Source organism: Ostrinia furnacalis, unplaced genomic scaffold (genome assembly GCF_004193835.3).
Source record: "Ostrinia furnacalis isolate ACB-3 unplaced genomic scaffold, ASM419383v2 OfSCF1259, whole genome shotgun sequence".
Classification (NCBI taxonomy): Eukaryota; Metazoa; Arthropoda; class Insecta; order Lepidoptera; family Crambidae; genus Ostrinia; species Ostrinia furnacalis.
Window position 1 is genome coordinate 305,329 of NW_021131498.1, and position 13,176 is coordinate 318,504.

The 13,176-nt window shown below is 36.6% G+C and overlaps 2 protein-coding genes across 2 annotated transcripts in view; one reads left to right on the forward strand and one right to left on the reverse strand.

The window, feature by feature from the left end:
- LOC114352134 (uncharacterized) overlaps positions 1–13,150 on the reverse strand; it is a 40,367-nt gene extending 27,217 nt beyond the window's left edge. Inside the window, exon 1 of the mRNA XM_028303606.1 lies at positions 12,114–13,150. Within this exon, the coding sequence (XP_028159407.1) occupies positions 12,114–12,550 (437 nt within the window). The 5' untranslated portion in view covers positions 12,551–13,150. The remainder of the gene's footprint in view (positions 1–12,113) is intronic.
- Positions 9,453–11,087, forward strand: LOC114352143 (retinol dehydrogenase 11). The gene is made up of 2 exons (XM_028303619.1): positions 9,453–10,615; positions 10,702–11,087. Exons 1-2 carry the CDS (start codon positions 9,908–9,910, stop codon positions 11,053–11,055), a joined length of 1,062 nt encoding a protein of 353 aa, XP_028159420.1. The 5' UTR covers positions 9,453–9,907; the 3' UTR covers positions 11,056–11,087.
- Positions 13,151–13,176: the final 26 nt, after the last annotated feature.

The following is a 13,176-nucleotide window of genomic DNA, read 5'->3' on the forward strand; positions in this document are numbered from 1 at the left end:
CCCTCATACAGGTGGGCTTTTACGCGAAGGATGGCGTAGGCGAGTTAACTCAATATTTGCCGACTAATCGGTCGGAGATTAAAAGGAAATTCGATATTGATTGGCAATCGGGGTTGACATTTTGAGAATTAGAAGTCTTAATACACGGTTCTTTAGATGTGTTATAAAGTTTTGAAAATATATTCAAGGGAAGATAAGATCAATACACGGCCTTTCAGGATTTTGATAGGGCATTGTATAATTATGCATTGTATATCAGTGGCGACTCTATACGAGCACAACTTTATTTACTTACAATCAACAATTAATAACACGACGCAACCATTTGCCTTACATGCCTCTTCAATTGGCCGAATTGTTCAAGTTTAGCTATAAATAGTTCCCTAAGCACAATCTCTATGTTCTCGATTACAACTATTACGGCAATAGAGCTCAATTACCATCAAACGATTCTAATAAAACTACTCGTCATTCACGTGACCTTAACAATTCAATTGTTATGTAACTATCATGATGATTTGATGAAGTATATGCTCGCAGGATACTACAGTGTGTTGTATGTTCTGATCATGTTATGCTGAAAGTTGGAAAAAAAACTATTATTGTCAACAGCTGCATGTTGTTAGAATCAACAAATCGTCAGTTTATCTGTTATTTGGATAAATCAACACAGATCAGTGGAGGGTTCAAATATAGTACCGACTGAATGCCTTGAAAATATTCTCTTATAGAGGTCAAAAGTTTGATAATTCTGAAGTACAACTTAAAATGACAATATAATTCTGCAGCTATCTGAAGTGTTGTTTGTTTGATCGTTTGAGTGTTGTTTGTTAATACTTATAGAAACTGTGATAACATTTAAATAGGCACACGAGTGTAGGGATTTAATTGATATAAACTATTCTAACCAAATTCAAAACTATACAAATCTAGTCCACTACCAATAACTTCTGAAGCAAGTAAAAAAACTGGAGACAAGAATAATAGACGATGATATTAAAACACTACTATTACTGAACTAAACCAGTGAATAAAAAAACATTAAACAACAAAGAAGCAACCCCCAAACAGATTAAAAAGCTCCAATAATAGACTCCCAAATTCCAAGCGGGTTTATTGAAATTCGAATAATCCGTAAATCGATAAACACAATCGGTATGGGGGAACGTTTTACGATGCCACAGCGTATTCGAATACAAAGCCGAAGGAATGCCATAAAATCGTCACGGTCTGTCAACGTTGAAAAGCTCGTTTGAATTCAACATCGGGTTCAATTCAATACATCTTCACGTGTATTGGTGGAAAAAACTGCATTGTTAATAATGTATTCCGTAATATTTGAATACATACGGTACAAAATTTCTTTTGAAATGTTCATTTCGCCGATTCTTAGAAACTAGAAACGAGCTAATATTAGGAATTTATGTAAAGTAGTAAGATCTCACACGCAACATTAGTCAAATAGAGCCCCAAATGAAGTTAAAGCAGTCCTACTTAATCCGGCAAAACACATTATAATATTATAACCATGTTCCTTATTGTAACAAAAACTGGCATGCCTGAGAAAACTGTTGTAATCACGCACAATTAAAATTTAGCCGCAAGCAATATTCCGTTCCGTGGAAACTCCGGCGCATTTTTTGTTTGTTCATTCATTACATTACCCAGTATTCTAAACACAACAACGATTGTTGTCTGACGCACGGCCGGTTGCAAAACAATAACAGGTCCTGGATCTGTAAGCGATTTAACAGTATAGTTCCAAAATACTGAACTGTCCTATCGATGACATTGACAGCGGGGCGCCACCGTCAATACCGAATCGCTGGTTCCGATTTTTGCCATGTTGGAAACCATAAAGTTGAACGATGGTAGCGCCCCCCTGTCATTGAGTTTGGCGGGACAGTTCAGCGTGGGTCAGCTATATCTATAGCATTTAGAAGTTTAGAAGTCAAGTTTTAATATTATTGGCGCTACTTCGGATAATGTGTGAAATTATAGACTACAGCTGCTTCTTCACTTGTCCTGTCTTTTTCCAACGAAACATAATAGTTCATCCCATGCTCACTTTTGATTCCGAATAATCTAGTCGTGTAGCATTACTCCGCCAGCTTTTAAGGAAAATACATTAGCACCAAGAGATAAAATATGAGCTACTTATAATGTGATACGCTTTTGCGTATGATGAATGATGATGCTGTGTATTACGAATATCTACATTCTTGATCGAAGAACCACATGTGGAATAAAATAAACATATTAATAGCTATAAATAAACTTTCTTCAGACGCTTGAGAAGTGACTGTGACTAAGACGTTCAGCCACCCATTAAGAGAACGGCCATCTGCCATCGTTGCAAATCGATTCGATGGCTCGCCGATAAGATAGCCGTTGTGAATCATACTGTCAGAGATAATCGCAATAACTTTCGACACGGATGACAGAAACCCTCGCTGGAGGGAGACGACGCGAATTTTGTCTTCTTTATAGAGCTCGTGTTTGCTCTGAGTGTAATGATTATACGAGTTCCTTCCACCGCCGACAGATGGAGTTACCCGCACATTAAATCGCGGTTTCGCATCGCTTTTACAAAAGAGTTCTTATATCTCAATCGCAAACAGAGAAACACAGCCTCTTTATGGATATTCCATAATGGGATATGCTTTTACCGACAGACTTGATTGGTAGAGTGTAAAATTACCCCTTTTCATCCATTTATTTACGTTGTTTGTTAGCTGAGCATGAAAATGTAATGTTCAAATTATACTTTAAAATGTGGTCTTTAGTGATATTTTCATATACATGGTCCTAAAATGATTTCAATTATCGCTTTCTCGGTTTCGAGCCATTGCCCCATAAAACATGGCGGACACTTATTATCGTATTTACTACAAGGCGTTTAAATGAAAGTCATTATGTAACTTCCGCTGAGGATCAACTGCTCTGTATAGAGTACTTTCACTGTACGAAATTGTGTTTGCCGTGCACACGCCGCCATTGTTCTAAGCGTGCTTTATGAAATACTTGGTAATAACGCGGTTTTGTTGGTTCAGCACTTTCCGCAAAATTACAACAGAGGTTGCTTTCAAGCGAATATTTGAATAATAAATATAATAAGTAGAGTATTTTACAATAGTTATAATATTGCACACGGCCTGACTTTTCGAGATAGTTGTAACATTAATTATGATTGCATTTCACATAATTATGGTTAATTCGAGTGAGTAGTATTAAGTTCGTCGGTAGATTGAGCTTGCAAAATCCGGATATTGCTAGTAGAGCAAAGTTATATTATGAAATAATTTAGTAAAGTAGGCTTATCTGAGGTAGAGTTTAAATGGAAAGTGTTTCATGTTTGTCTGAATAAAAAAAAATGCTAAAATTTAACTAAAAGAACTAAAAATTAGAATTCAGATTTGTATATGTAGGTAGATACTTAACTTTACAATGATGATTGATGATGATTTGATGAAAACTGCATGATAAAGGCCACATAATACCTACTTGTAAGTTGATGACAAAGCAAATAAGAATTCTACTGCTTTAATCTTTAAAGTAAATGCAAAAGTATATGCATGTCATCCACAACAGAAACTTGTTCATTCTTATTCAATAATCATGTTACTTACAGACGACAGCACATTATAATTTTTTTGTTGCAAAATGACCCTTAGTACGACTGCAAAAGAGGCCAGTGTTAGCTTGACGTGCCGTTGTCAGTACACAGCATAACTAAAGTCTTCGACGTGCCCATACAACAAACAGATAACAAGCAAACCTTCCAACAACTTCGAAGTTAAGAAACTAAACACCTGCCGAAAGTGTCGTAACATACTTCAACCATCACTGTACAGTTTGCGCAATAGATAAAATATAACTGAAGATAAGTCCAAATATCAGACCAGACTTTAATATTGGATTTTTCCCTTTATTAATTTTATTACTACTCAGACACGCCTTTGAAGACGATACTCTCTTGAAAGCTTGATCTCGAAGTCAAGTCTGAAAATAGGGTTGGTTGGTATTTCTCCGTTAAAAAACAATAAAAAAAAACATAGTACTTTGGATGAAACTTAACGAAATAGACCTTTTTTATATTCTTCTGTTTTTTACTTCAAAGTAAATCATTTACAATTTATGTCGCAGTTATCAGGCGCAACTGCTACAGAAGAAATCCATTACTAAGATGAATGTAAGATATTTATAAACAATAATAATCTAATGACTCTCCAAAGCCTTGTTGTAGACTGAATACTGAATATAATAAACAATTTAACCCAGTTCAAGAACTCATTATTTATCTTGTCAAAGATATCTCTTTCATCATTATTTACTCGGTTTTCCTGAGAGGCAATAACTTCAATATAATGAGCTGTCGACAACCCTGCTGGAGTCAGGCTCGGAAATTGGATATCCGAAGTGTGTTTTGAGCCACCCCGCCCTTCTTTATTCAGTGCTACGAATATCCGAGCCTATGTAGGTCAGAAGCTTTCTTGAAAGCCTACTACAAATTGCGGCAATGATATTACAACAGTGAGGCTTTGAGTACAAATGTATCATTATCTAGACAAGTTTGTTTCATTAGAAGCGTATACTTTTATTTCAGGATGTGTGCTAGATTGTTTAATAAATGTCTGTCCCTCACCATGGATGAGTAGAATCAAAGATCAATTAGAAGTTTTAATAATTCTGTAACAGATAATAAAATAGGTATCCGTGATAAAACGATGCTTTATTTAGAACATAGATTAGCAAAATATTGTTTCAAATCAGTCTAAGAATACAATACAACGACCTATAATCCCGATAATCAACCTGCCAATGTTACGAATTGTTCAGAAATATCATCACGCTAGCTATCTAGACCAAACTCCGTAACAAAACATTGACGTTACAAAAACGTAGCCCTGTCATAACAACCTTTGTTATGCCTAACGATGATTCAGAAATTACTCACTAATTAATCGTTAAACTGAAACAGAAGGCAAGTTACTGGTAAGCAGTACATACTAGCTGACTGACACACCAGAGACTGATAAGTAAATTACTGAAACATGACGTTTTCTTCCGATTGCTCTAGCCTCTAAGTGTGGGAAACTTATCACCATTATTTTATGAAATAGACATGTTGTTATTGATGAATAAAAAACTACTAGACACAGCACAGCTTTCTTTTAATAACGCTGATATTACTGTCACAGTAATAATAGCTGATGGGTACAACCAAACCTAAAAAAATACATTCCTAAAATGCTTTTCCTATATCAAATGTTACAAAACGCACCATTAAATCTCGGAATGGGTGTCTAACACGGACCATATCACACGCAATTTACTAAACTTGAAAATGGAGAGTCATAAATGTTTGGTTCTCTTTAGTCAAGGCTGCGTAATCTTTGAAAAACGTGAAAGCATTAATCGTGATATAATTCTGCATTCTTTTACTAAACGAGGTGTGATTAAGATGATGACGTAACTGCTGTGAGTAACCCATGGCATTTGAATCCAGCTAAAATGTCCTAAATTTACATAAAAGGCCGTATCATTCTCAAAGCAATCCAAGAATAGGCGATAAGGATTAGTCACCACTGAATCAACAATGGACTAATTACGGAGGTGGTAAAAACTCGAACAATACCGCACCATGAATAGGCGACAAAGCAAAAAAGACTGGTTGCAATGAAACACAAATTTCCAATAAATGTGTTGATTAGAGAGTGCGCAATGACATCTGTAGCTAACCCAACAGTAAACCCTGGATGCTGGCTGGATAATTTATTTATTATATATATAATAGTTCTGACATGGACCGTTAGTATTCAGTAAGGGTGGTTTTTTAATTCTATTGAGACACTAATGCTCGTTTTCACCATGAATTCCTAATTTTTAAGTGACCCCTATTAAAACAAAATTCCTGTTATGTGTTACCAATACCATAGGGGTCACTTAAAAATTAGAGATTGATGGTGAAAACGGGCATAAGGCACTCATGATAACAACTATCTCACAAAAGCCAATGAGTCATATGAGCACATCACAACTCACAAGCATTTAAACGGTAGCCAATTATACATAAGCATGTATAAGTGTGGATGACGTAGTGAAGTAAAAACAGATTGACACGAATGTAGGGAACCTTGGCGAACAGCTGAGGCGGACTTTGGCGCAACCAACGACATTGCCAGTTTCCCCCAAGGCGAAAGGCGACAATAAGTAAGCCTACCATCATCTATTGTTGAACGGTGAATTTTCGTGTTTTTCAGTGAGGCTGTTCGTTGTGCGAGACTAGTGATTCTTATTTTAGAGATTTAGAAGAGGAGCAAAAGGGTCAAATTAAGATATGACGTCGTTTTAGGAGTTGAAGTGTTTCTACTCCAGATTTTTGGAATAACGGAATTGTTTTCTGTTCTATTCAATGCAAATTCACTCTAATATTACAGAAAACTTTCTGAGAACATTCGTTTGAATAATTAAACACTGTTCTACTTCTTAGAAACCTCGTTTCTTTTGTAATTTTTCCGTGTTCCTTGCCTCCTACCTACATAATGCACATGTTTGGTGTCAGGTGACACGTTCACACGCCGTGCAGTCTGCGTCATTCATGCATAATTATTATCGTCCAATCAAGCCGAGCGGGTAGCCACTGGCTTGGCTATAATGCCTTTCTCTATCTTTATGATTAAAAACGTTGGTAAAAATAGCCGAATGATTGTTTGTCAATCAGCTTCGATTGACGTCATGGTGAACGAGTATTGATGGATAAACACCTATAGGATTCTTCAAAGAAGTGATGAAAGATATTATCGAAATGTTTGCTATCTCTCTGTTCCAATAAAATATTATACGTATTATTTTGCAAGAGTGCCATTTTTTTGGTGCAAACAATACCTTTGACACGATCATTTTCCATAGTTACTCAAGTGTCGTACTTTTTGTGTATCAAGCCAGGAAGTACGCGGCAATGGAAGATCTAATCGACTGAATTTCCTCACATTGATTTGGGCGAGTTTTAACTTCGCAAGAAAGCAGCAATGGGTGGGCAATAACGTAGTTCATGGTCCAAGGTTAGCTGCAAAGGTAGCGTTCAGTCTGGTCGCGTCTGTGTTGCCAGCTCAACAGTTTAGTTTAGTAATACACATAATCATCTCAATTTTTGATCCAATTATGAATGATTTCTCAGTTGTATGCTGATGTCTTATAAAGTAAGCAAAAGAAGAACTGTAGGATTCAGTTTTATGTCGTTAAAAGGTTTCTCATGCCCGTTTTCACCATTAATCCTTAATTTCTAAGTGACCTCTATGGTTATACATAACGGGAATTATGTTTTCATAGGGGTCACTTAAAAATTAGGGATTGATGGTGAAAACAGGCATTAATCTTTAAACTAACAAACTCAGACTTATATTACTTAGATTCGTTAGAAAAATTCTTGACTAGGTATTAAAGGTGTCGAATAATCAATTTATTATTGTGTGTACGAAAGGGCTAGCAACACTGGAACGCGTTGCCAGAACAGGTTACCGGTAGATGCATGGGATTGGCTATTGTGTGGAGGGATTTACATTCACGCTGCGTTTGTAACCCGTTTTGCTTGGCACAAAGTGCGTCGCATAATATTTTATAGCTGAAAATTAACTGTATGTATTTTCTGTGGATTTGATGAAGTTCAGCTTTATGGTTTTATTACAATGTTTCTGCAATCTGCATCGTACGTAATTATAATCAAAGGCCTTTTTCGTCTCTGCCTTCTTTCTCATTCATTAAGTATATTGGTCCTTCCTTTATGTAGAGACACCTGCTGATGCATTATGTACAGCTGATGCATCATACATACAGCGATGTGTGCAGGTCTGCAGGTGTACGGAATGTACATAATATGCACATGAAACAAAAATATTAATTGCGATCGCGATGCAAGTGACCATTATCTGTGAATAATTATTACGTCATCACAATGCCATGCAGTTGATGCAGTTTATGCGCTTACCCTATTATTAGTTGAAGCTAGGTCTTTAGTGAACAAATATGTGTCTTGCACATCATCATCATCATCATCTCAGCCACAGGACGTCCACTGCTGAACATAGGCCTCCTCCAATGCTTTCCATGCTGCCCGGTTGGTAGCGGTCTGCGTCCAGCGCCTTCCTGCTACCTTTATGATGTTTTAGCACGTTAGCACATGGTTTACAACAAAAACCAGATTTAAAGATTTAAAGATTTAAAGATTTAAAGATTATTTATTCACCGAGATAATGTGGTACAATAAAATATGTGGTCTTAAATTAAAAAGAGGTGCAGCTTATCTCACCAACTGATTCTAAGAGGTCTTTTAATTACACCAACCCAAGTTACCAAAGAACCAAATCAAGCATGGATTAAGTATTGTCATTAAAAACACGAACGACTTCGAGTCACCGATTACAGCAATTGAGTATTACGTCTAATGAAGCAGTTACTTCATAAGTAAATTAATTAAGCGTTAGGTTTACAAAAAACCTTAAGCGATGTAAATTAGAGCGGATTTAACGCTTTTAATTAACTAAAATGCTAAAACTCCTCATCTTTATTCTCTACGCTCTTTTATTTGATATAAGATACGAAGCAATTAAACATTTCAGTCGACAGCCTCCCGGGAGAATTTATAAAAGTGAACATGACACCTGTCCGGCTCGAAGGACCATGTTTATGGGTATATGTAATTAGATACGTTGAAATAAAATACTGAGCTACGCTAAGTTATGCGTTTCGTAGAATAATAAAGATACGAGATCTAATTAATAAAATGTTAATTAAGATTCTTGGAAATCGATGATGACTGCGTGGATGAACGACTTATTACTATAGTATCGATTTTTATAACGTTAAACTATTACAGTATCGCGTAAAATATTAAAAAAGTCATTGATAATGAAAATAAGCGATCAAATTAGGTAATCTACAATTTGGGAAATCCTAAGTATCCGACGTCACGCGTCGTGTGACGTCACAGATAGTTTCAAGTTAGTATTATTGAACGATCAGTTAGTTACGTCACGCTCGCCACGCATCGGCGGTGCAGCAGCCGCGGTTCAAAGACCCTTCGTTAAATTCTAAAGAGGGGAGCAAGCAAAGCTAAGAATTAACTATGAATGATTCAACTGTCCTTAAAAACATCGACACAACCATTTGAGATGGTGATATCGTATCTTATCGTATCGTTTCAGCCAAATGACTAGCTGGACAAAGGCCTCTCCCAAGGCTTCAGATAGCTGGTGATAATAACGGTAAAACATTTAGGGCGGATACCAATTGGATAACTTAATCTTTGGCCTAATTTTTCTACTTACTAGCAGGTATAAATTAGACTTTAATTATAGTAATAGTACAAAAGTACCTATATTTGCTTTAACAATGACGTTTAAACCCATAAATAGAAATAATGAAAGCAAATACTATGTGCGCATGCGCCGACGATAACATTTCCGACGCGTCTCGTTCCCGGAATGTCAGTCTGTGGCGTAGCTTTATCGCGCAAACAGACGCCAGACGTGGCGACGAGCGATAAATATTCATAGTACAAGTTCACTGAATAAATTACAGTTATAAATGCAAAATTTTAGCACTCTAAACAAGTTGAGGACACGTCCACAAACAAACTAGAAATCGGCATGACGCAAGACGGACAGTAGTCACATGCCTGGCATTATTACGGTAACACGCATCTGCTGCCTGATAAAAAACATAACGTTGTGTTTAACAAGCATCATCAGTGGAATCAGTCGACCTCAGGACTAACGGTACAACACGAATACAAACAGGGGCCCGAGAGAAAGCGTTGAGGATTTCCAATAGAGTGAAAGCAACTCGCGTCAGTGCTAGAGCCGCGTTGCGCCGGGCGGACGAATCGAAAACAAAACATAACCTCGCCATGTCGTTTGCTATAGCCTCAGCCGCTATGCTGACTGCAGCCGCGGCTGTTTACTGGTACCTTAACAGACATAAACCCATCAAGTACATTCTGAGCGAGCTGCGATATACGATCGACATGCAGGGGGCCGGCGTCGGAGGATTGATCGACGATTGGGTGAACGTCAGAAGGAACAAGATAGTGTTGCCAGACGCAAACCGAAGGGTTGCCGTTATAACCGGCGGAGCGCGCGGCATTGGCACCGAAGTGGTACGAGGACTGCTACAAGCGAACATGACTGTTGTAATGGGAATACGAAACCCTGAACTGGTGAATAAACTAGCAGAAACCATGGAGAATGGTGCCAATTTGAAGGCGTATAAACTTGACTTGCAGTCGTTAAAATCTGTAAAAGAATTCGCTGAGAATGTGTCAAGGGAGTACCCAGCAGTACACATACTAGTCAACAATGCAGGAATTATGTTTGGAGATTTTAAGCTGACAGAGGATGGAATAGAGACACAGTTGGCAGTGAACCATATTGGGCACTTTTATTTGACACATCTCTTATTGCCAGTGTTAAAAAAGGGTGGCACTCTAGGGAAATCATCCAGAGTTGTAAATGTTACCTCCTGTGCACATTACCCTGGAAAAGTTTACTTTGATGACATAAATATGAAGGAGTATTATGATACCACTGCTGCATATTCCCAGTCAAAATTGGCACAGGTAAATATTTCAAATAATATTTCCTACTCTACAAATATGGTACATTTCCTTGTTTATTTCCCTAATTTCTGTTCGTTTTGTTACAGTTGATGAGTGCACGGTACATAAATAAACTTTTGGAAGAGGAGTCCTGCCCAGTCAAGTGTTATGCTGTCCACCCAGGAATAGTGGACACGGATCTATTTGAAAAGACTTTATTCAGAAGGATGTTCCCTTGGGCTATGAAGATGTTCTTCAAAACCCCAGCTAAGGGTGCAGTTTCCATTCTCCACACGTGTTTTGATGAAGAATTGGAGAAGAAAGGTGGCCTTTACATTAGTAACTGCATTGAAGGAATAAGCAGTAAATTTTCAAAGAATCCAGAGTACCAAAAGAAACTATTTCATATATCTTGTGAATTAATTCATCTAGATGCTGATAAATATGGAAAAGTAGTCTAATAAATTGTATATTTTTATAGCAGCTTCAAAGACTTGACATGAATATAATAAATAATTGCATTTGTATTTGGATCTAAATTATTTAGTTAGTATTTTTTGGCCTTGTACTTTTAGTTCAAGGATTATTTATTATTATGTAGCCAAATAAACTATTTTTGTAAAATACTAGCATAACTTTATTTCACACTTCCCTTTTAAATCCTTTAAATATTAAATTGATGGCAAGTTTAAAATGAGGTTACACTTCAAATACCTACCCATTCTGGTTTGTTGCACAGACAGAAAGTCTAAAAGAAAATCCACCCAGTTTCTCAAGCAATAAAGCTGAAAGTCAACTAGGCACTTTGAATAAATACAAGCCTTCTTTTGTTACACTTGCATGGCTTCTTATTATGGGGTGCTGGAGTTTCTTGCCCTTGAAATAGAGTTATTCAACCCCATAGCATATCTGTCTAGCAATGTTTGTTTACATTCCACTTAGTAATTGAAAATGATAAGATAAAATTCAATAAAATTTATTTTGCACTTAAAAACCTACTTAGATAGTTGTATTTGTTTATCAAATAGCTTAGAATAATTATTATTTTAATTGCTGTTAACATTAATTATTGTCTTATTTTATTCAAAATAATAGGAAGATTGTTATTTAAGTCACTAATGTTTTCTAAGCAAAACATACTAAACTAATGACTTGAATCATTAACATAAACATATCAGTAGGTATTGTCTTTAAAAAATCTCTACATGAAGTGGATATATTTTTATTGTAATAAATTATATAAAAACAATATTAGAACAAAAGATAAAATATGCTAAAATATTGGCATTGCTTGATAAAATTAATTAAAAGGAAGGATGTTAGTAGGCCACTTGGTTTTCTTCACATATTTCCTTTAACCTTTTTGTAGTGACAGACAAAATAACATAGGTAGAATTAAAATTTAATGCTATAACATGCAAAACAGAAAATCTCTGGGATAAGAGGTGTTTTTGTACCTGTTTCTATACTGGAAAATTAAATAAACATGTAATTTTGTCAGTAAAAAAATACAACATACCTGCTAAAGAAACTAGAGAGTCCTTTCTTCTTCAGCTTAGCCTGGTCACTGTCACCAGTGATCACGTCCCCGAGCTCATCCTCCCTCGATGCACTGGACCCCAGAGAACACTCCGACAGACTCGACACGGTGCTCGAGAACGAACCACCGTCTTTCCCTCGCTGGTGGCCACTCACACTGCCTCCCCATTGCAGTGTGCTCTTCGGAGAGTCACTCGTATCACTCTTCTCACAAGTAGATATTGAGAAGTTACCTTCATCACTGAAGCTGCTCTTTTTAGACAACTTATCAATTTCGTCGACTGTCTGCTCGGGCGGTTTCTCCACTTTAGGGCTCACAAAATGTAATTGCTTCGTGATTGGATTATACGCCAGTTGCATGTTATCCAACGCTTCGCTCAGGCGCATCCCGCCTTTTTGGCACGGAGAACTCGACATGATTCAGTCTCCAAAATACAACTTGAGCACTGCACTGGATCCGTTTACAAACAGTTCTTAGACACACTTCTCACCTCCGTCCATAACATGGTCAAATCTTCAGCAAACATATCACTCTAAACCAAAACCTTTGTTTTATTCTTGATATTTACAATGGAATACTTGTCGTAAACAAGTCTCATTAAATAACTCGAATGTTTATGTCTAATTCGATTCAAATTCAACACACACAACCACTTCGAAACACTGCCAAACGATTACTGATTTATTTTACACAACGAACGACTATGTTTACACTAAAATTTTAATGATTATTACCTAATATTTGTTTTAACTAATAACTATTTCGTTCTATCTACAATACAAAGCAACACACCCATCGCCTTTTACTTTCCACTGTAAATAAATTGATTGACATTTAACTTTTTCCAGTTTAGAAACAAGGCTGGCGCTCGTGACATGTTCATAACCCGGCTAAGAATAATACGCTGCCTATTGCCCATCGAACCCTTGTTCTCAAAGACTCTTAAAATTTGTCGGAGTATAGTTTGTTTTGATGCTTTAATTTTTGAACGCATGTGTCAATGCTGCGTTTTGTTATTGCTTGTAAGTTCGTTTATTGTTTT

Coding starts and splice junctions, on each gene's coding strand:
- LOC114352143 (XM_028303619.1), top strand. CDS start 9,908: ATGTCGTTTGCTATAGCCTCAGCCGCTATGCTGACTGCAGCCGCGGCT. Junction 10,616..10,701: donor CCCAGTCAAAATTGGCACAG/GTAAATATTTCA, acceptor GTTTTGTTACAG/TTGATGAGTGCACGGTACAT.